The sequence below is a fragment of the Falco biarmicus genome, chromosome 6 (genome assembly GCF_023638135.1).
Source record: "Falco biarmicus isolate bFalBia1 chromosome 6, bFalBia1.pri, whole genome shotgun sequence".
In the NCBI taxonomy this organism is placed as follows: Eukaryota; Metazoa; Chordata; class Aves; order Falconiformes; family Falconidae; genus Falco; species Falco biarmicus.
The window spans coordinates 49,000,261-49,027,140 of record NC_079293.1 but is presented as its reverse complement, the minus strand read 5'-3'; the positions used below and the strand labels follow the sequence as shown (position 1 = coordinate 49,027,140).

At 41.1% G+C, this 26,880-nt stretch overlaps 1 protein-coding gene across 2 annotated transcripts in view; it reads right to left on the bottom strand.

Moving 5' to 3' along the window:
* SNX9 (sorting nexin 9) overlaps nt 1-20,106 on the bottom strand; it is a 63,541-nt gene extending 43,435 nt beyond the window's left edge. Inside the window, exons 1-2 of one of the 2 annotated variants that reach the window (XM_056342822.1) lie at nt 19,702-20,106; nt 474-560 (exon numbers count right to left, since the gene is read on the bottom strand). In XM_056342822.1, coding sequence (XP_056198797.1) covers nt 474-560; nt 19,702-19,713 — 99 coding nt within the window. In that variant the 5' untranslated portion in view covers nt 19,714-20,106. The remainder of the gene's footprint in view (nt 1-473; nt 561-19,701) is intronic. The other variant, XM_056342821.1, reaches the window with a different exon arrangement.
* Between the last annotated feature and the right edge of the window lie 6,774 nt (nt 20,107-26,880).

Genomic DNA, 26,880 nt, shown 5'->3' with positions numbered 1-26,880 from the left:
TTATCAAATTCTTTGAACAAACTTGGAATGCTGAGTTCATTATGAAACTCAAAACAGAGAAGGAAGTTGGCATGTCAGATGTAAATGCAAGTGGCAAGCACCTCAGATTACATGCATGCTAAACATGGAACATTAGGTACACAAAAAAAGACAACACATTCAGACGTAGAAGTATATCACCAGCACTAGCTCCTTTCTCTGCCTTGGCACTCAGTTCTTTTTAAAGGGAAACAAGCTAAGTAAATTCCTAAGTGTGTTGGCACAATCTGAGAGGGCCCCTGTCCTCCTGAACTGCTTGTTGCATTTGTTTCCACACAACTATTAGAAAATTCTTTGTATTTAGTTTATTTGCTAATTCTTCGGGGGAGGGTAGCCAGGGCTTTCAGATGTCACCTAGCACCTTTTTTCTTCCATCTGCTAAAAGTAGGTCAGGAAAGTGCACTGAAGCCTTGATTCCGTCTCAGTTTTCTTACCGGGTTGGTAATTATGATGATCTCCCCTTCACTGACGGTCAGCTCATTGTTTCCAGGCTCAGCAGCAAAATCATACATAACACGAGCCTGCATGTGAAAGAGAATACAGCAGTGAGCCTTCCAGCTTACTTAGAAGATTTCATAAAGGAAGTATCAGCATAACTTACTCTTAAGTAGCAGAAATAGCAAGTGGGGTAGGGCTGGATGTGCAAAGAGCAACTCAGCATGTGGGAAGCTAACATTTCCTAAATTTGAACTCCAATATGAACATTCACACAAACTTTACAAGATAAAAGCCTCCTGTGGAGCTTGTTAGGGATGATCACTATTTTCCAGGAGGATTCACAGCTTAAGACTGGCTGTTCTGTGCCACATCCAGAACTATCTGTACAACTTTATCCAGGGAAATAAGGAAACAATTCTAACTTTAGCAAACAATCCAATTAGTATTTTTTTTCTACAAGACATATTCCAACTCCAATTCAGGTAAGGGCAACTGTTTCATAAAGCAAGCAATTCAGAAAAAGAAAAAACAAGCAATTGCAGATACAAGTAACCACTGCTGCACAAAAGAAAGTAATATGTAAACTCATGGTTTCAGACTCTTTGTATAAAAGAGGAACTATGCAAATGCGCAGACGGTGAGAGTAGGCCTGCTAGGTATTGGCACAAAGAGGGAAGGAAAAACCATGCTCATTTTTAGGTGTTTAAACACACAAAGGTTTTGCTGTGTATTGATTCTGCTACTACACTACATAAAGAAATGTTATAATTTGAAACACTGACAAAGTTGTCTAATATTTAAAGAACAATTCTGCTTCTTTATATAAAGAATTGTGACATGGCCTAAGATTGTAAACCCAAACACCTTTTAATTGTCTTCTATCACATTCCTTTCCAATCTAAAAGTAGAGAAAGGTCTCAGGAATTACAAAGGGACTATTTTCTCACAAACTGTGGAAATGGATGCAGAGACAAACCAAGATATTTTCCCTTTGACGCTCAAAGGGAGAATGAGAATCAAAGTTTTAGTTTTCCATTTGAGCTAGCATGTTGGATGAACTTTAAACCTGACCACAATAAGTCATTTATCTAAGGTTCTCTTCCCCAAAAAAAGAAAATTAATCACACTAGTAGCACTTATAAAAGATAGAAGCCTTATTATTTACACCTCAAGTCTTTATGTTAGCCAAGTGCCCCAAAAGTAATTGATACATTATTTCATCTGATTGATGCCAATGCTCAAGTATCAAAGAGCAGCAAAAGGGAAAGCTAGACTACAGGTCAGGAAAGGCAAACAGAAGTAGTACAGATTTTAACAGACAGTACTGGCAGTTATAGCAAAAACATCAACACTCAATATAGATTACATCATAGGCCTTATTTCTCCAGCTCATACAGGATTAAGAGCAGCAGAAAGTTTACTTCAGGAAACACCAATTTCCCTAGCACATCTTGAAAGAGGCAGGGCTACGGTATCATCTTCACCAGTAAGACTATGCTTTAGTCACCTCAGCTCATACAGAAGTGGGCTTTGTTCCTGCAGATTAAAAAACTAAATCCAAGAAAAACAATTTTATATTTGTGTTACTGATAACATCACTGTGTACAGCAACAAGGTTCTTCTTGTACTTGGAGATCACTGGGAAGAAAAAAGAAAAACAAACCACCAAAACCATAAAGATGACAGTGAAATCATTTTTGTTGAAAGCAAGTTATGTGAAAGGAAATACAAAACAACCAGAAGACAGATATTAACCAACAAGCGTTGTCTGTCTCAAAATTGCAGGTTATGATCCCCACCTAGATATCCCTTCTTCTGACAAAAAACTAGAAAAAACAACTTCCCACTGCCACATTTTAATTTCATTAATATCACGTGGAAATACATCTAGCTTGTCAAGAAATACTTTACTTCATTGTAATAAAAAAGGAGCTGAGAAAAACCACCTATGTTGTATTTCAGTTGACAAAGCTAATCCTGAACCATATGCACAACAAATCAAACACTTTTTCTCCACTAGAAAAGTCAACACTGCAGAAAACCATGTGTCCCGAGTACTCTGAAAGCTTCCTTGCATGAAAACTCTTCCCTTAGAACTGACACTTTCAGCACTTCAGACTATGCCATGCAAAAAATCAAGATCAAGAGGAAGAAATAGTTTTCAATAACAACACTGACTGCTTTCCTACCAGCAGTAAATCAGGCCTCCATGCAAATATAAGAACAAGCTGTCTTACTTTCCTCAAAAAGTAAACCGAAGAGAATCATCATGCTTTTTGAAATACAAGAACATTTTAGATAGGGTTGTAAAAAGCACCACCCTCCAGGCCTCTCCCCTCAGCAGTAGTAGATGAAGGTGCTGAACATGTCCTTTTTACAGCAGGTTACCGATACTTACCCAGTTCTGCAGGTCATTTCAACAACACTCAAATGCTAGGCATCTGAACCATGGAAGAAGCAACTTGCCTAACCAGGGAGTCTTCTTCAGATAGTACACCATAGTATTAGGTTCTTGCCTTTATTCACAGCAGTGATGAGAGTTCACCAGAGCAAGAAAAGATTTTACCAGCCTTCAGGAAAACTGGCAAAACATCCCACAGTAACGACTGGATTGGAAAGGTAAGATATTTGCATCTAATAAGAGAACAGATGCAAATACTAGGTTCTCCAGATGTAGCAGGGAAACAAAGTTACTCAGAAAAATCTGGAAGTATTCAGCTTGTAGGGAAGGAAAAACCGAGATATACACAGAAGTTAATAGTTACTGGGTCAAAGTCTGCCTATTCACCTGCTCTAGATGTCAGTTTCAAAAGTTGCTAAAAAACCCCAAAAGGTAGAAGAGGGAGAAAAAATTACAACCCAACCCAGTAATTTTTGCCCTACTGCAGTTTAAGAAATTGGCAATAAAAGAAGAGATTTGCAGTATTACAGAAATGGTTTATTACAAAGTATTAAGCATTTGGGGCACATCCTGATCCATACACTGACATCTCAAATACATTTCACAGATTTTTTTCCTGGTACTCACCATTTCACTTGCACTTCTGGGCTCATTCATCTAGTTTGGGAATTAAGTCCCTCAGAACTCCTGGCAAGTAAGCTTTAATGCTACCCCCTCCTACTGTTGAAATCCAACTGGAAAAAAGCATAAACCCAACCAATTCCAATGCATGCGATGACTAAATGTTTTCCCTCAATTTATTAAGTGTATTGTTACCAATGGAAAACCCTCTAGCCTTTCCTTGGGCAGAGGCATCAGCTCCAACTCTATTTAAATTTTTGACAATCAATTCCAAAATGCTATGAAAGGGAAAACAGTTTGGTTTTGCAATAACCTTTTTCCTCCTTACTGGCCACAAATATTACACCCAAGTAGCAGTTATGGGTTAGTTAGATCTTTGCCACTTATGCAAACTAGTATATGGACATGGAGAGAAGAAAGCATTTAACAAGAAAAGAATTTTAGTTCCTGGGCCCTGCAATACATTTATTGACTATTAGGTCTAAGTTATGGAGATTTTGAACATCTATACAATGAGAATGTCTGACAAATTCCAGACAGCACAGACTGAACACCACAAAGGCAACCTCTTCAAAACACTGGTTTAAAAAAAACAAACAAACAAGATTCACTACAATAACTGTTATGATCAGAAGTAAATATGAAGCACATGTAAAAGGATCAAGCAATCCAAGCACAACAGGAACTCCAGAGACTGAAACGTGTCATTAGTGGAATAAAGGCCATTGCTTCATTTACAGAATACTGCAAACATGCAAAATAAGTAAGAATTTTTAATCAATCTGTTATCTATTAGAACATTAGTTTCTTTTACTGGCTGCATATATTTCTTCCCCCGCCCCGCCCTGCCCCCCACACCCCCACAAGAAACAATTGATTCTGGATTCTGAGACTGTTTTGTCAGATCCTTTGAGAAAAAGGTCTGCTAACCTAAAGAGGTTAACCGGATTTCACTGACCAGAAAGCAGACCTGTTCATTGTACTGTACACCTACTGCCTCCCTTTGCTGAGGTGGCAGTGGAGCTTCCCACACTTCCACTGGGAGTTCATAACATATCCTGACGTTCATCTCATGCTCCCCGTGTCAGAAAAAGGCCAGCATGGATTAAGCAGAACCCTGGCACAACATATGCCAAGGAGAAAAAGGCTCTCCGATTCCCAGCATCTCTGCAGCTCTAGAGTATATTGCAGATTCTCTGGAACGCGAGGGAGCCAGCAGTTTTCTCTACAAGTTGGGGACAAGGGGAACCCAGTAAGAATTCATCCTTCTTAAATGAGAATGAGCTTTTCAGCAATATGGGTATAGACATTTGATCGTAATAAGGAGAAAACAAAGTAAAGCAGTAATTCTCAGTGTTACATCAGCATTCTTTGGAGCTGGTTCTACCCGTTGTAGTTACACACCTGGACTGCAGTTTCCCAATTTACATATTTACTGACTTATTACAGTGTGAAGCCTCTCAAACAGAAATTTCAAGCATCGCAATCAATCACTATTACTATCTTTTTAGAATAACAAACATAATTGTGCCTAAGCATATTAAACTACAAAAGATTCTTCACATTGAAAAGCAGTACCTCGATTAGCAAAAAGTATTATTCCTCTGCAGACCTAGAGCAGGCTTAACTCAGAAATAAGTAATGGAGAAAAGCTAAGTACCTTCCCCCCACTTCCCAAAATAGGAAAACCCAAGAGAAAAAATAACCAAGATCATTTGCAATTTATTTCTGCAAGCAGACATAAGATTGTGCAACTACACCTGTCAGTGTGTCAAAACTTAGCACAAATTAAGTAGGAAGGAAGGTGGCTAGCAAAAGTCTTTAAAATAAAATTCCAATGAAGGATTACATTATTAATGCACTAAGTTACTAAAAGAATATTCAGGATCTCCACCACATCCTGATGGACTGGGTCTTCTGTATTTCCCCCCAGAATCTTGAAAGAAGCAACAAAGCAACAGAAGCACCTATTTATCTTATAAATATTTATGCCTTTTCTAAGACATTTCACTCAAAAGATGCTAGGTTCAGATGGAAAAGGAACTTACCCCAATGTATGACAATCCTGATGTGCACAGGCACACACTTGCCTGCATTACCGTTCACCCGTGGCAGCCTAGCTCTTTCATGGAGAAGTAGGACAGCAAAAAACACCGTGCATGCCTCACTAGCCATTGCATACAAACAGCTAACGCACATCAGTTGCACTCACAGCAGCTTTTATAATAGCTTCCCTGTCTAAACCTCTGTTGATAGGAATGATTAACAACCCACAGAGTGATTACTGTTTTTTGTTTAAGCTCACACTTCTGAAGCAAAATGTTGCTGTAATGCTGGACTTCCTGATGTGAAATTGCTGTGTTACAATGAAAACATGCTTTAGAGCATTATAATTGGAGAAGCCACTGAAAAATTCTATGCACCTTTGAAAATTATTTCCCTACGGACAGGACTTCATTGTACTAGAAAAAACTCTTTTGTTATGCCATAAATTCTCCCATTTCAGCCATGTGTTAAAGTTTAGGAAACTCGTCCCACTACTGCTTTTATTGGACAGCTGGCAGTGGCAGATAGTACAAAGGAAATATCCATAGAAGGTTTATATCATGAAATTCCTGTAATAAACGCACATCTTCCTTTTAGTAGTTGGTGCTTCAGCAGTTCAGTGCTTCCGCCATCCAGCATGCTCTTTTCAAGGAACAGGGATTCACAGGTTTAATTTGCTTGGTGCCACTGCCTCAAAGACAACTGCTACATCACAGCAGCAACAGTGGCAACACCTTCCAGGTTCACACTTCGCCTCCCATTTCCTGTCTTTCTGTCAGTGGTAGCAGCTCCCAGATGCACAGAAAGAGGACCAAATTCCATATTTCCATTTTGGAAAGTAAATGGGGCGGATAAGTCTTCTCAGAGGAACCTGCATCCCACTGCATAAGTGGAAACTATAACTGGGGAAGCCTGGTAAAACGTCTTAAAAAAAAAAAAAAAAAATGTTAAACATTAGCATCAGCTTTTGTTGTTGTTGAGGTAGGACTCTTCCTCACAAGTCAAGTCCTTAAATTTTAAATAGCCTTGACAGTAAGCAGACTTGAACTTTTCTTCTAGGACAGCAGTTTAAGCTTTTAGCTGGAATGAACAACAAAGGGCTTTTAGTCACCTCAAGTAACTCCAGTAACATTTCTGTTATGAATAAACTTCAGAAAAGTTTGCTATAAAAACTGCAGTTAGTACAAATATGCTTCAGTAGATCTAACAATAAGCCTTTGAAACCAGCTGCTTGTGAAACACTGATAAGCAATATGTTGATCACACCTGGAAGCATAGAACAGTAAAATGCATTTCTGTCTTCCCAGACTTTGTTGTATTCATTCTTTACAAGTTTTTTGGATGTGGGTTTGGTTTTCTTAGCTTGGTTACATTTTTGAGGGAGGCTTTTTAGTTTGGTTGTTTGGTTGGTTTTTTTTTTCCAGAATTGATTTTCCCACCAATAGTGCTTTCAGAAATAAAATATTAATTCTAAGAGGAAGTTCTAATAGAGTAAAATAGAAATAGCATACCCGGGATGCAGAGTGGGATCCCAGGATTAACAAAATTAAGGAAGCAGAAAGAAAATAAAGACAAAAGCCTAGCTGCAAATAAATCTGTTCAGAAATGGGCAGAATATTCTGATCACATTCAGAAGTTCAAAATAAAGCGTTTAATCTAAAAAGTGGTAATACTCTGCAAACAAAAGACAATTAACCTGAGATTATTTTTGCATTTTCTGTTCTGTACTGTTTCATCTTTCACAGCTTTGCTCTGTGATTACTGTCTAATATTGTTCTTGAGGTAGTTTACCGCTTAGAACAACTGTAAGACATCTGACAAGACATCAGCTGATGTCAGCACTAAACCCCTAGCTGTCTTCACTGCGTCAGTGAAGCTACAGAAACAAGGTAGGGTAGGCAAGGCTCTAAACGACAGTTTAACCACTGTTTCATTTCACTGTTCACAGACTTCTTAAGTCACCATGTTTTAATCAGTACAACTTTGAAAAAAAACTCTCAGCAAGTCAAAACACACATTAAATCCCACTGTGGATATTACTATGGGTACTGCATGAAATTTAGAACAACTACTGTCCAAAGAGCTTAGAAAAACAGTAACAGAAGTACTTCAGAAATACAGGCAGGAGTTCCCCACCTCTTTCCTGCCTCAGAGCACTGAGGACACTCCAACAGTGGCTATGTAAAAGATAGGATTTAACCTTTCCCCCACCCTTAATCCTCAAACCAGAGCTTGTCCAAAAGCCAGTACGTACTCCAATACTGAAGAGATTTTCACTGCAGCAGTTGCAATGTCTGGAGCTATGATTTGGCAAAAAAATTCTCTTCATTTTAGTCCCTCTACCACAACTGTATCAGACTACTAGGCAAAGTACACCTGGATACTCTATGCAGAAATCCAAGTGTCTCTTTAAGTGCCTATGCCACTCAGCCTGGAAAGACAGCTACCTTCTGTCCTGCCTCCCACAGAAGCCTTACCTTAGGAATTGAGGAGATTATACATTATTGTTGTAATTGCCGGTTAAAGCGATGAAGATTTACTACAAAGAAGAAAAGACCCCAATGCTTATCTTTTTAAACTAGCACAGAGCAAATGGTAAAAATATATATTTCTTGTACAGTGCTAGACATCATTGTATGTGCTCAACAACTTCTGCCTAGAAAAAAAACCCTTGAAGAACTAGCCTGAAGAAACTGAACCATCCCTTCAAATTAGTTTTATACTATGATGTTACTAAACAGTAAGTAAAAATTAAAATTATCTTGTTTAATAAAAACTTCCGTTTAGTATTACATTTCTTGTCTAACACAATTATTTTTTGCTTTCAACAATATCAGAATTAAAACAAACTCATCCAAAAAATGAAACCAAGTTCAGTCAAGAAGTGGAGTTCTTGACAGAGAGGTCACTATATTCAGATATCATTACTCCAAGTTCCCTCACCAGCTGTAACTAACTGCTGGATCCTCACATTACTCTACAAATTAACATTAAAAAATGTGTCTCTTGACCTGCTGGCTCACTTTCTTCTGAACAATTTTTCAACTCTAAAGTATGTTCAGTAGCCTGCAGCTAGTCATTTGACGTCAACACCAATGACTATAAGCACATTAGAAGCAACTTAAATATAGATAAAAAGCTAAGAAACAAGGACTTACATTGTTTCTTCCTGCTAATAAAACATTCTTGCAGACAGCAGATGCAGAACAGGGAGCATCTCTTTGGCCTCAGAAGCTGCATGTGCCTACAATACTTCAGGCAGGTACTTAATTAAGTATTCACAGTGTATCAAAAGTCCTACCTCGTACCACAAGATAATTAACAAGGCATGAAGAGTTTCCAAAAAGCACAAAACAGTTTGAAGCATTTATAGGGTAAGGGACAGTACTGAAATACTCTATTCCCACCAACATGCATGGGTCTTAAACCACTGGTACTTTCACAATTAGAATAAAGGTGTAATAAGCTTACCTTGAAACTATTTCTGTCATGATTTTGTGTAAGAAAGAAGTGACTAGGTAAGTTTTCAAGTGTTACAAAAGACTTGGAAACATTTTCTCTAGTAATAAAGACAATGACTTACTAGCCGTTTCAGGAACTCGGGCTTTCCTCAGTGAGGACAGATTAGCTCTTCAGATCTACCACACAGGACTTCACCATCTGGCTGAAAATAGCCGCTTTTTTTTTTTTTTTTTTTTTTTTTGTCAGGAAAGACGACCTGAACTCTGTTCAGGCTAGCCCAGCTGGCCAGTTACATATCTTATTTTTGATTTGCAGAACATCAGCTTCTTTACAGCTGTCTACCTGTAAGCAAACATCAGCACACCCCAAAGCCCATTAAAACACACTCCTGGCCAGCATTACAGGCAACACACAAAGAACTTGCATTCAAGTGAATTCCCTCACATCAGCAGGCCCCTTGTTCAGCTAAAGCATCGAGAACTAAAAGTTACTGATGCAGTAGGAGGACTAAAATTGTTATAAGACTAAGATCTCTTAAGTGTTAGAATGTAACAGTTTTTACTTAAGGTATAAAAACAAATTATAGCTTCTTTCCATGCAGTTACAAATCAGGTGAGCAGATAACCACTGCCACAGAACATGAAAAAAACCAGAGAGAAACTGTGATATTTTCCAGATTTAAAATACTGCTTAAGAATTTCAAGGTCTGTGGATTATCTCTAAGTAGCTCAGCAGTTTTAAGAAGTAGCATTCAAATTCTGATACTTTCAAAAGAACCATCATACACTATTAGAAGAGGTGCCCAGTTAACTTTTGTGTTCATACCAATTCATTTATGAAGCACTGTCAAACCAAGAAACAAAATCCCCATGCACCCAAGCAATACAAAAGCAAGGGAAATTCAGTTGCAGAAATACATGCCAGACACCCACACGATTTAGAAATATTTCCAAATACCAATTCAAATAGCCCTGTGAATCACATCTGTCTGAGCTTTCAGTTGGGTCAAGCACTTGAAATCTTTTTTTGTTGTTTTTCAAAACATAACTTATAAACCAGTTATCAGTTATTAACAATGTACTGCAAAACTTCTAACCATGAGTGAGGAGCTCCAATGCTATCAGAAGACCTTCTTCAGAATCAATTTACTGCACTGCTCCAAGTGCTCAGAGTTCCCCATACTTTCCTTTCCAAATACAAACCTCTTCCAGGTCCCCAAATAGACTGGGGACTAAACAATTCCAAATTAGCAAAGATTAATTCCAGTTACACCAGGACACACAACTGCAGCAAGTACAGCATGGGTTTGTATTTATGGATGTCAGGCAGGATGCATTTATCTCAAGCATGATTAAAATCTCTTCCGAGATTAATCATTACTGGCTCTGAAATCAAACTGCAACACTTGCAACTGTTTGCTGAACCAGTATTTAACTGTGTGTTTCAGTAGTCTGCCGTGCCAAGTCCCCTGATGTTTGCCTGAAACTTTAGGGCAATCAGTACTGCACCCTCCCAGTCCTGCCCCCAAAGAACAAAGTCAGCAAGAAGCGAATGTTTCAGGAAAAGCCTGCAGCATTCACCATAGAACTGCCACATTGTGATCTACTCATTAGGACAGCTTCTAGTCAGACAATAGTGCTGCCTCTACGAGAGCAGAGATTAGAAAAAAACCAAACAGTAATTATCCCAATTAACTGGAGAGGCACAAAGTTTCGCTAAGGTTATCTAATAAATTTCAAGCCTTTTCAGGTTTGCCACACTGCTACATGTTGTGCATTTCAACATGCTGCACAGGCCAGTCTAGAAGCAAATGAAGCACTACCAAAGCAAACTACCTACACATTAAAATTATGCTACTTCAAATAACACTTGACCTGTAAAATACAGAATGGAATAGTTGTACCACTTTGAAGCCCCAAACACTGGTAATATTAATAGGAAAACAAGTGCTTAATAGTATGTTACCTGAAGACAGCTAGGAAATCTAAAATGCAGCAGAACAGATCCTCTACACTGAATTCTGCTGATTTCTCTGTTACTGGAGTAACCAGCATTAACCAATATAGTAATGTTTTGGGATCTCAGCCCTTTTATAAACACTACTTTATGAAAGCCCAGTAACTGAACCATTCCTAAGTTTAGTTTTATTTTGTGAAGACAAGTGAGGAAACTATTATACTAACATAAATGTATTACCATTTCATCAGATAAAGTTTCTTCACTATAAAAACAGGCAAAGTTCATGTTTTATGGGTTCTAATGTACCCAAGCCTACAGCTATTTTAGAGTTCTTCTGTCAACAGCGTAGACAAGTACAACACCCTGTACAGTTACAAACTGGGCACATTAAACAGTACCTCAAATAAGCAAAGCTCACTCACTTGGACCTGGCCAGAGAATACCCAGCACTTGAATGGACATTAGTCACCTACAATTTAATGCAATGTGCACACTAGCATTATTGCCCTATCCCACTTTAAGTAAACAGATCAATAAACAAACACCTGGACAGAAGAATTAAAAAAAAAAAGAGAAAGAGACAATGAATGACAGAACTAGATTAAGTCATAAAACATTTAAAGTCTCTCCTTTACAAATCTGCATCTTCCATTATCTAGGAATTGATTTAAATGGGACACCACACAAACTTTTCTTGTACCAGCACCCTTTACAGTGACAGAAAGCATGAAAGAAATCAGGAAGTTTGAATTTCTACTTCCTTAGAAATTACTAGAAAATTTGGCAGCTTGACAGAATGCAACAGAGCTGTTGATACAATAATTACAATTCAACAAGCATACACAAACTTCCAAGAATATGGTTTATTTATTTGCAGCAAGGAAGATGCTTAATTTTGTACTCCATAAGCAACCATTTTCAGAAGACAAACACAGGGCTATTAAGGGAGGAAATTACAGTACTGGTGAAAGAACTGTGCTGTAACTAGGTAAGCACTAATTACATTATATCATCATGTGTTATTGCAATATTCAATTACTGAATTAAATCTTAAACACCCCACCCCCCCACCCCAAGAATTAATGCAGTGGAGGAAAACAAACATTTAAGCTTAATTCTCAGATCTGATGAAGTTGTAGGACAAAATGAAGTGCCTTATCAGTCATGACTTTACGGCTGCAGAAAGCAGAGTTGTACAGGCTCTCCAGGGAATCCCAGGATTTAAACTGGAAATAGCAGGAACAATACATGTAATAGCCTTATATCAATAGTCTTTCTTTTGGAAACCACCCATATAATCATTGCAAAGAAAAAGAAATCCTCGTACAGAAGAAGCTATCCTAAGAGGATTTTTATAGTTGTTCTTGAAAATCAGCCATGTTGTTGTATCAGCCAGGAAAACAAACACTTTGCTTGAATTCATTTGAATCAAGAGAACAACTTATTTTTGCTCTGAACATTGAGAACTGCAGTCTCAGAAGGCTAGGAAAAGCCAAGCAAGTCCAAAACCTACTGTGTATAAACAAAGACACCATATGAATACACAACATAAAAGCACAACAGTTCCCTTGCCAAGGAGGAGCAGATGGCAACTCTGAGCAGAAGTCAGGAATAAAACAATAAGTCATAAGAAAACACCCAACCACCAGTTGTACACCAGTCCCACTTTCTACAAGAGTAGGGCTGAGTGATTTCACCTGGGCAAGTCCCGCTTGCAGAAACCCCAGGTCAGGCATGGCTGCCCATCCCCAGAAGCAGCTGTTCTGCCTGGACTCCCAAGGGACCCCTGTCAAGCTGCACTGCCTACCTTCCTACCACCTCCTCCTCCTTCCAGCCACCTATTTTGCACATTGGAAACCCCTCCTGTACAGCAGTTTCCTTTAAGGGGCAGCACCCAGTCAAAGAGTTGCTCTAAAATACAGGATGATGTGCAGAGTTTCTACTGACAAAAAAAAAAAAAAAAAAAAGATTGTTCACGTACAGTCACTGGTTTGACTTTATCCGGCACACTTATTATGAGCACACACCCTCTTACTAGCAGTGCCCAGGATGGTTCACGTGCCCTTCATACCATGCTATGTCCCAAATGTCCCCTTGCAACTACACAACAGCTGGATCAGCCTGTGTATAAGGCAGCTCCCTACAAGAAGAGTTGTCCCTTGTGCCCTTCTCCTCTTACTGTGGGTCTCACAGAGGGCTATCTGTCAAAGTTAAATGATTCTGGTATTAATTGCCCTCACCACCACCATCTTTTTTTTATGGGGGTTACTTACCCACACAAAGCTCAGAGAAAGGCTGCTTTGGAAAAAACATTGAGGCTCAGAGTTTAAATTAAATTTTCCAGTAAGTAATACACATATTTTCTTCTCTTGAGTAGCATTTATATTTTTCTCATTGGACTACTACAAGACTGCTTTGTTTTTTTGAACTTTGTGTTACTTGGGAAGCTCCTTTCCAATCCTAAATTGCTGAGAAAGCAGGAATACAACTAAAGAAAGCAAAAGCACAAGCTCTGATTTTTGCCCCCTCAGAGAAGTATAAAGTTAATTTGAATGATCTTGTAATTGTGAAACATGCTTTGAATTAAACAGGTTTAGCTTTAAATGCTGAACATCGCAATAGTTATTTACTTTAAATAATTCCAGTTATCTAAATGTTGATCTGTCCTACTGCCCTGCTGCTTGAAAAAAAAAAAAATATCACTCCCACTATTTTACACATTTTGTAATGTTTTGCAAGACTGCTTCCAACATCATCAATGTTGCAATTGCTTGTAAATTTAATACAGGAGGGAACCTGTATATTTACAACAAAGTTCTCACACCATTTTTCCTTTTGTAACCTCTGTAAACTCTGAAATTTACCAAATCTCCCAATCAAATAAGGAGGATTTTATAAACAAAAAGTGTGGATATTCAACAATTCATGAGCTTTTTCAAAACCTGAAAATCAGAGGTTCTAAAAGAGGAAAAGGAAAACCTTGAAAAAAATGGAATTAAGTCAATATTGTGTGTTGGGGTGGTTTTGGGGGTTTTTTTGGTTGCTTTTTTTTGTTTGTTTTTTTTACAAAGACACAGTTAACTGGAAAGACTTCTTGCAGAAATAACACCAATACATGGAGAAATTCTACCACAGTGAAAATCTGAATCATGGAATCTATATAACCAGATGAAGCTTATAACATCTGATACCAGACTTCCTTCTGTTTAGCTACTGTAATCATGTTTTGAAATGACAACCTTTGGTAATGAGTCTCAGATGACTCAATGCCTAGGTGCTTAAAATAACTTTGAAAAACTGAGTCAGAGGAATCATTAGCCAGCCATAGCATCACATAGAATCTCACCAGCTCTCCAGCTTCCCAGCATAGAAATGAGAAGCCTTGCACTAGCAACTGCTGCAATAACGCACTTACCACTGAACTTTTAAAAGATCTTAAGGTCAGACAAAGACAAAAAGCTGAAACCCTGTATCTTAGTAAAATAAGACTGTATCAGTTCTTGCGCTCACCCTAACATCCCGCTCCATCAATAGGTCAGGAATCTGTGGTAAATTTGTGTTACTAAATAGTTTCACCTTCTTTAGTCATCTTGTTGCCCTATAAAAAAACAAAACCAACTAACCAAACCAAAATAATCAAAGTCGTCCCAGGAAATATCTTCACATCTACTTAATTACAGCTTAAAAAAAAAACCAAACAACTTTTCATATAATTAAGACCATAAAAATAAAAGTTATTACTTCACCTAATTAATTTTGTTCCATCACATCCTACATATATAAATCAACCATGATGTCCTTCTTTGTATTACATCTTGCTTTGCTGAATTTAAATAATGGAACATACAGAATGAAGTGATCTGCATAGTACAGGTTCATCCTACCTCACAGATGTATTAAGATTTATTAACTGAATATTCTCTTAGGATGAGATTTCCCAGGAAAGTCTACTTTGAAAGTTACAAAAATACAGAAGGCAGACTTGCAGAACACAAAGTTTGGGTATTTTGGAGGATTTAGCACAGAAGGATGCTTCACCTCGCAGCTGCAAATCAGAACAAAGAATTATCTCTGCCTGATTCATAATGCAAACATACTAACAGCTTTGTGATGGCACAAAGGAAAGTATGAGACTTCTTTGGGGAGTCTTATACTAGTAACAGCAATAGAGAACCAAACAGAAAGATGAAAGGAAGGATACGCACTTAAGAAAAATTATTTGAAGTCTAATGTGTTGGGTTTTCCTACCTAAAATTTTCATACATAAATAACCATCTTCCCTTACCACAATTACAAGAACCATGCTGAATTCAACTATACCTGGTTAGTGACATTCACAAGAGATATTCCAACATGATTAGATGGACAACAAAGTCTTGAACAACACTTCCATGTTTTAGAAGTATTGCTAAGCTATACCTTCTTTTTAAGAACAGAATATTCAGTCTAAGCTTTCATCTCAAGGGACTTCTTCCCACACAAAAGGGCCCAGTCCTACAAACAGAACCAAATAAATGAATCCTTAAAGTAGATAAACCACTGAACAATCAAGAACATGGTGGTAGAACTCAGTTGCCCCTAAAGTAACAAAGAAAAAATCTGTTGCTATTGACACAAAGAGGGGCCTAACCTCATTAAACTTATCAGTACCTTGCTTGTAATATACCCAGCTTGTAAAAGTAATGTCATCAACTTCAACAGTGTTACTCCTATAAACTTTCAACTTAAATTAAAACCACCACCACACCTTAGAGGCACACATTCGGAAGAACAGTCTTGACCATCACCATGGACATAACCTATCACCTTCTCTTAATATCATTACCTCCTCCTTAAGTTAGGACTTCAAAAGTGGCAAAACATCAGCCTTTTCAAAAAAAGGACTTGCCTACATTTTAAAAAAATAAATAACTCTAAAAATAGACTAAGGTAGGGAGCACATTATTTAAAAGCAGCATATCACTTCCTGGCATTTCTAGCTCTCCCTATTTATCGCAACTCAAAAACAAAAGGAAGGGCATGAGTAAAGCCGGGACTTGGCAAACTAGTGGGTAAAGAAAGGCAAAAGAAGTCAAGAAGGAACATACAGAGGAATGAGAATCATCTGTGGCTTTTGCCAGCAACTATCACTGAAACACATTCACAGTATTATATTTTCTTTGTGACTGTTTAATTTTTTAAGCTTTACTCTTTTAGGCTCAGGCACTTTTTGCCTTCTTTTGTAATGCAGTTAAAAACACGGAATTAGTAAGCTCAGCTGTTTCTGAAGGAAGCATCCAAAATAAAACATCTAGCTTAACGTACCAGTTCTTAAACACAGATATGAAGTTGCCTACATCTGAAGTCAGGTTCAGTTCAATTACTGTAAAACTTTGCAGGTTAATATATCCTAAACAATCCTGTTGTTGTTGGTTTTATTTTTTTTCCCCCCATTTGCTTCAGTTTTTAGAGCACATGACCTTGAGCAAGCCTGTAGGGAATCACAAAATCTACTGCCAAATTACAGAAAGGATCTAGCCAACCAAAGAACTGCCACCAGAAGTCTCAGATCCTCCATTTCCCATTTATATTTCCACCCTTCATCATGAAGGTCAGTCTCCCCCTCCCACCTTTGCCACCACTCAACCTTTTGCACCAGCTCTGAACAAACTTGCAGCTACTGTACCTCCCTAGAACTGGAGAAAATGGCCCCACTGCAGTTAATCTTTTGCTATTTCAGCAACCTACAGTAGCTCAAAGACAGGCCTGGCAAGCGTTACAATCAGCTGCCGGGATGTACAAACAACGCAGGATGGGGAGCAAGGAAGGAGAAGGAGCAATGGTGGCTGCTAGCTCCGCTCACAGCATGGTCAGACAGAGCCTCCACAGAGCACTTAGAGCCTACAGCCACCCCTCACCTCTTTCAACAAAAGACTTCCTACCAAGTTGCCAGTTAACAAATATGCTAGGAAAGCATAGGTAAAGGCCTTTTTGCAAGAAGGTGGTAGTCCTTTCCTCTAAAAGTTTTTATTATTTCAATTTAGAAGGCCAGTGAGTTGAATGGTACAGACAAGAGCCAGCATATTACATGACTGTAGACCACCTCTTCATACTGGAAAACGCTAGGAGCTTAATTGCTGTGGTTCACCAAAGTGGGAGGCAAGAAAATTGGCCAGGGTTTACAAGCTAGCTGCTGAAGAAAGAAATACCCGTTTCCCCCCCCCCAGTAACCTAACACTCTGATAAAAGCACTTGTAAATCTTGTAGACAAAAGGATAAAACTGAAAAGAGAAGCTGGTCAAATTTAGATTAAAAATAAAGACACACCAACCAGCAAGACAGTTGATGGGTTAAAAAAAAAAAAAAAAAAAAAAAAGAGAGATAGGCAGACTGAACTTTCCATCACTGAAAGCATTCAAATCAAGACCCGAGTTTTCACTCGGCCCTCCTTGGAAAACATATTCTAATTTAAACAGCAAAGTTATTCATGTGCCCATGCAGCACAGGCCAGGCCTGACCGTCAGTTGCCCCTACCAGCTACACACCATTAAAGTTTGAGAAATTCACACTGCACATGCCTAATTATAGTGTAGTTTTGTTAACGTTTGTTCACATACAATACAAATATTCTTTGCATATTCCTTTTAAAAGCAGGCTATCTTGGAAGGAACACAAGCAGAAGGTGAGAAGTTTATTTACAATTTAAAAAACCCAAAATTTACTTTCCAAGTGTAATGGCAACTGGTTAGTTGGCTAAGCTCCTAAAATCTGTTTCTTGAGCCAGTTACTCCCTTACACTGTTAAAAAAAATAACAAAAAAATCTTTACTATAGCTGACGTGCACAAGTTTAACAAATTAAAACGCAAAATGGGGCAGTTCCCAGAGAGGGACATATCTCCTGGGTCAAGCTCACAGAAGATATAGTAAGCTTCTCTTGGTTATCAGCATATGAAAACAATAACAATAAAGTATCAAGTCTTTACTGACTATCACTTCTCAATTTTAACCTTCAAGTTAAAGTAAATCACCATAACTTGCAATGCGTAGAATGAAAAGAACTTACACCACCTGATTTCAAGCCAGTCCTGGTTAGGACTGTTAGAACTTACGCACCCTTCAGCCTGAGACCATGACTCAAAACAAATTATTTCAAGAACAGTAAAGTGAAAGTTTCCAAATATATGAATAAAATGGCTTCATCCGTTCAGCACAGAACACGGGATCCCATGAGGATCCTGCACCTCAAAGTGAGGAGAGAAACAGTAAACTGTTACCTGCTTGGCATACTCTGTATTATGTAGTAAAGGCATACACAGAATTTCTTCTTGCTACTTACTAATATGTAATCAACCTATTGTGATACACGCATCCCACAAACCAGTGGAAAGCACCAGTATTAAAACAGAGTCCATCAACAATATTCTAAAACCTCAACAGAACGTAAATTTCACTATATTAATACTTCTTAAACCGCCTAAGTAATTTTGAAGCCTAAACCAACTTCTCTGTGCTTCTGAAAAAGTTTACTAAGAGCGACCATCAGCTTACATGGCTACAGACACAGCAACTTATACATTAAATTTGATACATTCAAGATGCAGAACTGCTTCAGTCCTGAGAAGCACAGCACAGCCAGCGTCACCACACGAGAGCTGCCCCAGCAGAAGGAAGCTTTTAAACTGCTGGCCAAGGTTATGGAATCAGGTGACTCAAAGTATTACTTCGAATACCAAAAAAGACTTCTGTCATATTTGGGCAGCTTACAGATAACATTTACTGGTGGACGTCAACTCACACCTACAGAAGCAGCCATGCCTTCATCAGCCGATATAGTAAATAAATATTGTTAATTTAGAAAGAGACCAGTTTCCGACAGGACATGCTAATTTTGACTGTTGTGTTAATAGCAGATACTGTTGAAGAACTGAACAAAGTAATTTCACTTCCTGGTTTTCGGGTTCGGTTGTTTTTTTTTCCAGTAAAATCAGACCCTACCATTAGCAAGTAGCACGCCACGGCCCCGGGCTCCCACAGGGACACGGCACGCCCGTCCCCTGGGTGCCACTCACGGGGGTCAGCGGGAGCGGCCCCCCCAGGACGGGGCGGCCGGGGGCGTGCGGCGGCCGGGACCCCGGTCCCCAGCGCCGCGGGGCAGCCGGGACGCCCGTCCCGTGGCAGGGCCCGCCGGCGGCCGAGGCCTCTCCCCAGCACCGCCGCGCTCCGCCGGCCAGCGCCGCTTCGCGGGGCACGGGGGGCGCGGGCAGGGACGCCCGGGCTGCGGGAGCGGCAGCCCTCGGCCTCCGGCGGCTTTTCGGCCCCAGAGTCGCTCCGGGCGAGCCGCGGGGCGGCAGGGCAGAAATAAAGCAGAGAACAACTTTCCCCTCCTCCGGCGCTGGCGCTGCCCCGCCGAGCCCTCGGCGCCGCTCGGAAGGGCCGGGCGGCGGCGGCGAGGCCCGAGCGCAGCGCGGCGGGCGGCCCCCTCCTCCCCTCCCTCCTTCCCTCCCTCCTTCCCTCCCTCCTTCCCTCCCTCCCGCGGCCGGCGGCGAGGGGCAAGCCCCAGGGAGGGGACTGGCTCCCCCGACCCCCAAAACGCTGCCCGTCCTCCGCGGGGCTTCCCTCCCTCCTGCCCGCCACCAAGAGGGGGCTGCTGCCCGCCGAGCCCCTCCGCGGGGCCTGTTCGGCGACCGGGGGCTCGGCGCAGGGGGCGCCCCGGAGCCGCCTCACGACCCCCCGGGCCGCACCGGGGGCCGCTCACCTTGGTGGCCATGGCGCTGCCGGTGCGGGCTGGGCTGCCGGTCTCCCCTCCCGCCGCGGGCCGCGGCTGCTCGGTCGGTGTGTCCGGCCCGCCCGCCGCCGCTGGGCCGCGCAGGCGGCTCCTCCTCAGCGTCCCCCAGTCGCCGCTGCCGCCTGGGGGCCGTTGGGCGGCTCAGCAGGCAGCCCCGGCGCTGGGCAGGCGGGGGCTGATGTAGCCGCCCGGCCGTGCCCCCTCCCCACACACCCTGCACGCCCCCGCCGCGGCCGCCCCTTCCCTCGGCTCGGCTCGGCACGGCACGGCACGGCACGGCACCCGGCGGCGGTGGCGGGGCTGTTTGTCCCCAGCCTCTCCGTCAGGGCCGGGGGAGGGACCCGCGGCGCGGCGGGGAGCCCCGGGGGAGCCGCCCCGGTCGGTGCCCGGGGTGCGGGCAGGGGCCGGTGCGCCCCCGCGGCCGCCGGGCTGGGACCGCCCCCCCGCCCCAGCCCCGGTGCCTTCCGCGGCCTCGCTCGGTAGCCAGCGCCTGCCGACAAGTTCCCGCTGGCGTGGGAGCAAGGGCCCGCGGGACGCGGGGTGCCCCTCGCCTGCTTTAGAACGGGAATCTGGACGCCAGTGTGTGGCGAGGAAGGCAGCTCTTCTGGCCAGGCCCCTCTGCGGCTGTCGCATGTGCCATGTCCCTGACCCCTTTCAGCCGGGCCGTTACGACCACCAGGGAGCCGGTCAGGGTGGGTACGTTCCTGTTGGGTGCTCTACGGCCGCCTCATAAAAACTAACTGTGACCCCAACCGATTAACTTCAGACCCATCATTTCCAGCCTGCAGGAGGGACCTGATGGGAGGCTAAAACAAAAGGGATGGAAAAACCCAGTGGCAGGGGTAGTGCAAGGTACTGCACCGTTCAAAAAGTGCAGCTTCTCATCTACGTATGTAGACTTGGCTGGCTTGGAATCGGGAGGTGTTTCCATTCTGTAGAAGTAAATACACAGTGTAACCATCAGGGCTGCCAAGGAGAGCCCTAAGAGGCAGGTGGGCTGTTGGGAAGCTGCATAATTCTTTACATCTGCATTTCCTTGTCCATAGAAATCACAGGTTTCTCTTCTGCTATTGGTATAGTTTCTCAGTGAGACAGCTTTGTTAAAAGAGAAAAATATGTTCACAGTTCTTTTAAGCTGGAAAAAATTTTCCAGCTGGGACCAGTGACATAGTTTCTATGGAGAGTGAGGATGAGGAATGAGGAAGAAGCTGGTTGTTCAGGCACCACCATTTTTAGAGTGATTGAACTGATGAACTTCAGAAGTTTTCAAATGTCTACTGCAGTTTTAAAATGTTTCAGAATCCAATTAAATGCAATGTTTCCAACTTTTTATTCTTTATAAAAGCAGTAGCTAAAGGAAAACCTCCGTGTGTGGCCCACAACTGACCTTTTACAACACCACTGTTATGCTGAGGTATTGTATTAAGGTTCAGTTTTGCCATGTGGGCCCCTCCTAGGCTGGTATTTCATCCACTATAGCAGCAAAACCCTGCGAAGCTGCCTTTGTCTCTGTACTAAGGGACCCCGTTCTTCCACCTTCTTGCTAACAGTCTTCCCAACATTGTATGGTTTGACCCACTCATCTAATGAGCATCTTATAAAAAGGATAGAGGTGTGAAGTTAAAAGAGACCCAGCATTGCCTTGTTTAGCGATCCCCAACTGATAGGTGTGTGAAGCAAGCTTTATCCCTTCACCAGATGCTATGTTTTGCTGTGTGGTTTATAATAAATTTGTGGCTCTTGCATAAGCTCGAGTCTGTGTCATTCTTTACCTGTGGTCAGAACAACTGCCAGAAAAGCTTAGTCTACAGCTGGTAACCGGTATGCTCTAACAGAGCACTGCTTTCCATCTGGGGAATGAAGAACAAAGTCATGATTTATTCAGACCCTCTATGCTTAAAATCTCCAGTTTACAGTTTTCCACTGTGAGGTACTCCTAAAAATAAGCCTTGCTTGACAACTTTGAGGGATGAAGGAAACACTAACATTTCTTTCAGGGTGAGAGAATGTTACAGGAAGATTATTTTTAATGGGATCTTTCCAATACTATTTGCAATTAATTGCCATTAATTCTTGCGTTAGCAAACACATTCTTAGGAATCACTTCGGATGGCACATACATGTCTCTCTTACCTGCAAGCTTTATTACTGCTTGACAGAAAGCACCAAATACCAACAAATTGCTAATGAAACCACCTAAAATTTCCAAAATTTTCTAAATTAGTTGATTTTCTGCTACCAAGATGAGTCCAAGTTAATTACGACTAGATGTTTGCTTAGCATAAGACATGTAAGAAATCTTATTGACTTCAGTGGGGTTGTTTACATATTTAAGCATTTGGTAGGTTGAAAGTCAAGTGCTCTGTGTGGAGCTTACCAGCTTTCAAACGCAACTGGCTCATTATTCACTTTGCACTAAAGCCCCAACGTATGCTATAATAGTTAAATATCTCCACCCCAGAAAAAAACCAGTAACATAAGAAAATCCCTCACCTAGCACATAAGTGACATTGTTTTTAAAGATCTCTCTACAGATCTCCACTAAGCGTGTACTTTTGCAGCTAACTTGCCTGCAGTAGTTCCCAGGAACAACTGGTGCAGCAAAGTTCAGCAAGAAGTGATTTGTTGCAGAGCCTCATCAAATGAAAACCTCCTGCCAACAGTGCTATGCAAATTTTTTAATTAAAGACGGACTCTGAGAAAGGACATGGAGAACATTTGCCGAATACTGTGCTCCGCTGGGCAAGGCCTGCCTGTAGCTTCAAGATCATGGAAAGTCATTGACCTTGTACGTTCTGACTTATGCAAACGTGGTGGGGAATGATAAAGAAAAAAAAAGGTTATTCAGATAACCTTCAAGCTGAAAACCATCTGGAGAAAGAACTATGGTTTCTGTTTCTAAGCTACTGTCCTCAGGAGCTCCTTGAGGTAGTGCACCTTGGATTTCTCCCTGCTAGCCCGCTGTTCCCTTAGCATTACCTAGGTGATGCCCAGGAGTGACTCAGGTGGCCCCAAGGCATTTACCACAGCTGTGGAGGAATTTTGAGGAAAAATTATCTTCAGTAGCAACAACTTTGCAAATGGAGCAGTCTGTCAAATACATGTATTTCCAAAGTCTTTGCAGGAGGCATACTGAGAGTATATTGTCCTAGCTCTTTATTTTCAAAGGTGTTTTATAAAGTAAGAAGTGATTTTTTTTTCTTGATTGAGAGGCTATCAGTGTGGTGTGTACAATAACATCAGTTTCATACTAGATGCTTTTAGCTCAAGATTTCTAACTACATTAATCAGGAAAGCCTAACAATGACTAGAAAGTAATTACAAAAACATTTCAAGCTTTTCTTACTCCTTTTAATTATCATGTTTACCTTAATCACCCGATACACCTCTTGTTTTAAGAAGGGGTAGAGATTTCACATTTCCAAAGCCTTACAATTAATCATAGAATCACAGAATCATTTAGGTTGGAAAATACCTTTGAGATCATCAATTGCAACCATTAACCCAGGACTGCCAAGTCGATCAGTAAACCGTGTTGCTAAGCACTGCGAACTGTTCAGGCAATGTCTTAGTTTACAAATCAAAAATAGTAGTAGTGTGTTCTTCCCCTTTAGAAATCATATCCATACAGCTTCACGCACCTCTGCCCAAGAGGTTCTTTGGGTGTTGTGTTTCCTCTCAACTCGCCAATGCTTCTGTTTCAGAGTTGGGTCAACTCAATTTCTTGGGTGTTTCTGAGAAGTTTACTAGAGAGCAATATAGATAAAATATTGCTTACTCCTATCCTGTCTCCTCCTCTCCCCCAAAACTGGACAGAAAACAACAGAAGCTGCCACATCCATGAAAGATAATGTTATCTGTACAGAGCAACAGGGGGAGCAGCTGCTGAATCCCATTGTACGTTGCTCTGTACATCATGGTGTCATTTGCAACCTCTATCTGAAAAATACATTTCATGACACATGTTATGAGGAATATTTTCCTTTCTTGCATGTTGAAAGTCTTTGGCTAGAAAGGCCGTGAACTCTTGAATCATATGGTATTTGCACCAAAGCACGATAGCCTCTCATTTACCCAGAATTTTATATGGCAGTTTAAAATGGTGCTCAAGAGATTACAGACACATTTTTCAATCTTATTCTGCACCTGGTGCTGGAAGATCGCTATCAAACCAGTAAGGCAACCAGTCCTGAAATACTGTAGGATGTTAGGTCAAGGCTTCCCTAGTTCATAAAAGCTGCTTTAGAAAAATGCACCCAAAATTGCACCCAAATTCCTCTGAGTTTTTCAGTCTCCAAATTTGTCTCTGAATAAGCAGTTCTGAGAAAAACTATGCTTCACATATCTGCTTTTGACTTCAGGGGTTTGTCTCCTCAGAGCTGGTAATCAAACACCATTATTATCTGAACTGTGGCACACTATGTGGGCCTTTTCCAGGGTAAGTTCTGGCTTAACATTGCTACGTTTTCAACAAACACACAGCTAATACTGGCTTTGTGCTGTGCATGAATACACTGTTTTCTCTACACTGGGGGAAAAATGTGATACTATGCCGTGCTAAATTGTGTACTCTGAGGGTGATGTTTGGTGTTTTTTAACACATCTTTGTGAAGCTGAGGGGTTTAAGTCATGATGGACCCCCTGGATTCAGTTTTCTGTTTAAAAATCCATAACAACTGCTGCTGACCATTGAAGGTATGAAAAACCTACAGATTAAAAAAAAAAAAAAAAAGAAAAAAAAAAGAAAAGGTGGCTGTTCCAGAGGCAAAACGTTGTTGCAATACACTTCTGGACACTGTCAATTTTTTGAGAGCACTTTTTTCATTTTTTTGTGAAGCTGATTGGAAAGGTCATGTTTCAGCGCAAATCTGATCAACTTGAGGGAGGGGAAGATGTGTGGATTAAACACCGGGTGCAGATCTTTATGGATGCGTTCCACAGCTGCAACAGTTAGGAAGTTGCTTGGTCACGATGATCTGTTCTTTCTTTAGACAACAGTATGTGAAACAACTCTTTGTCTCCCTGTTCTCCTTTAAGTGTAACAAACATTTTGACCAATTCTAGCGTTCTTTTTCTGCCTTTACAGCAGAACAGTCAGTGATAGAGGTATGTATTTTTTTAGCAGTATAAGCTTTGAAAGAAACGATACAATGAATCATGCTTTCTTGTACAAGGAATAAAACAGATTTCCTGAAACACCTAACACTAATATCATTCATACTTTATGCATTCCTTTCTGACCTGTACACTGATTGGTAGTATAATATACATGCTTATGCCTGAGGTAGGGTACTTGTGCGTGTGTACGTATCATGCACTTTAGCTGGTTTGCATTTGGATTTTTTGTTCATACTTTATATTCATTTGGGTTTCAGTGCAAGGCCTGCTGAGATCAGTGGGGTTTGAACGCTGTTTTCCTGAAAAATAGAATACAGTTTAGTAAAAAGCATATTTTAAAAGGTATAAATATTTCCGTTTTGCTGTTTGCAAGCCTTAGCAAAAGTGAGATACCGTTAGCACTATTGATCCTTACCACCACTGACCCTTTCCAGCCAGAGTGCTGACTGCCTGTGGCTTATTTCCATTTTTTCCTGTCGTGGTGGAAGGGCTCTGCTGGCTGTCATACCCTGCTGTCTCAGGGGATTGCAGCCTCAACAAGCAAAGCAACAGGAGTGTGATCTGCTACATACTTCGATTAAAGGTACAGGTACATCTGTGATGAGGTCCTGTTAACATTAAGAAGCCAAGGATTGCACCTAAATTGTCTTCTGACACACGGATTGCTAATTGTACTAAAGTTGTCATTAATTATTCTTTGCAGTCACGGCTAGATGGTGGTCCAGTTATCCATCCTCACCGAGTGGCTCATTGAGGAGAAAGCTACAGAAGGCTGTAGGACTAACCTGACAGATTTGAGCCCTGTTGCTCCGGTCTCCAAGCTTCTGTGGAGGGGAGCGGTGGCACTCTATGAGCCTGCCAGCATAGCACCGGGCTGCACTCTTCAAGACAGCTGAATGAAATCGGAGCAAATCTATGGGCACTTGACATATATTGCATTTTCATCCAAATGAACGGCACAGTCAGTATCAAACCATTGTAAGGCATGCTATGCTCTGCATTGTGATAGTGATCATGCATACGGATAAATGCTGTTTGTCACGACTAAGTTAGGTGCACTCCTTTATAAAAATAAATTATCATTTTACTGACCCGACCAACATGGATCTCGAATGTGTTATATCCCTGGTTTAGTGTTGGCTCTCCAGCATTTCAGAGCACAGCATTCACTCATGCTTTTTTCCCCATGACACCAACAGATGTTTTTGAGCAATGTGATTATGAGTTTTCAGACTGCTTGTGCTTTTCCCATTCTAACAGATTTATTATTTCATTACATTTTTTTGTGTTCTCATCATGCGAATTTGGGGGATTTCAGGGTCTCTGGCAGGCTGTGCTTCCATACACAAGAAATTCAGTCCTGGGGCATTTATATGGTGAGAACACCAAAAGACTAAATTAGGCCATAGTGTCCTTTACCACTTAAATCTTGTTTTGAGCCACTGTCCTTTAGAAATAATTGACAATGGAATTAATTCATAGAAAGAAGCTGCTGATCAGCAGCCCCCCAGCATTCATGAGGCCATCTTTGATGAACACAGGTCCAGGTGATGAGAACTGCTCCAAAGAAAATGCAAAGCAATATGAATTTCCAGGAGCTATTGTTCATCTGCATTTTCTGTAGTAGGGTTTAGGTGTCCTGCAGCTAAAGGAAGTTATGAAGCCTCTTGCTAGTGCACATATATTTCTCTGCTGTGTCAATCCATGTTAGATCTCCAGTGCATAAACTGTCTTTTAGCCCAGACAAGCCCAAAGGGGGATAAAGAAAAGAGAGAAAGTAAAAGCTTTCATGAATTTCATTATATTATAACTAGATGTAGTCCTTTTACATAGTTTTTCCTGTCTTGAGGAAGGAGCTTGGAAATTTGAGGTCCCTTTTTACCCTAGTTTGTGTGATTCCATTTTGTACATTGTAGCTAAAAAAGACCATGCTATCCTAGTAAAGAGATAATGTACAACAGAAGAAAAAGCAAAGCCTGTGGCTAGATGACGGGCTACAAAAGAGGCTTTGTAGGCTGCATACCTTGCATT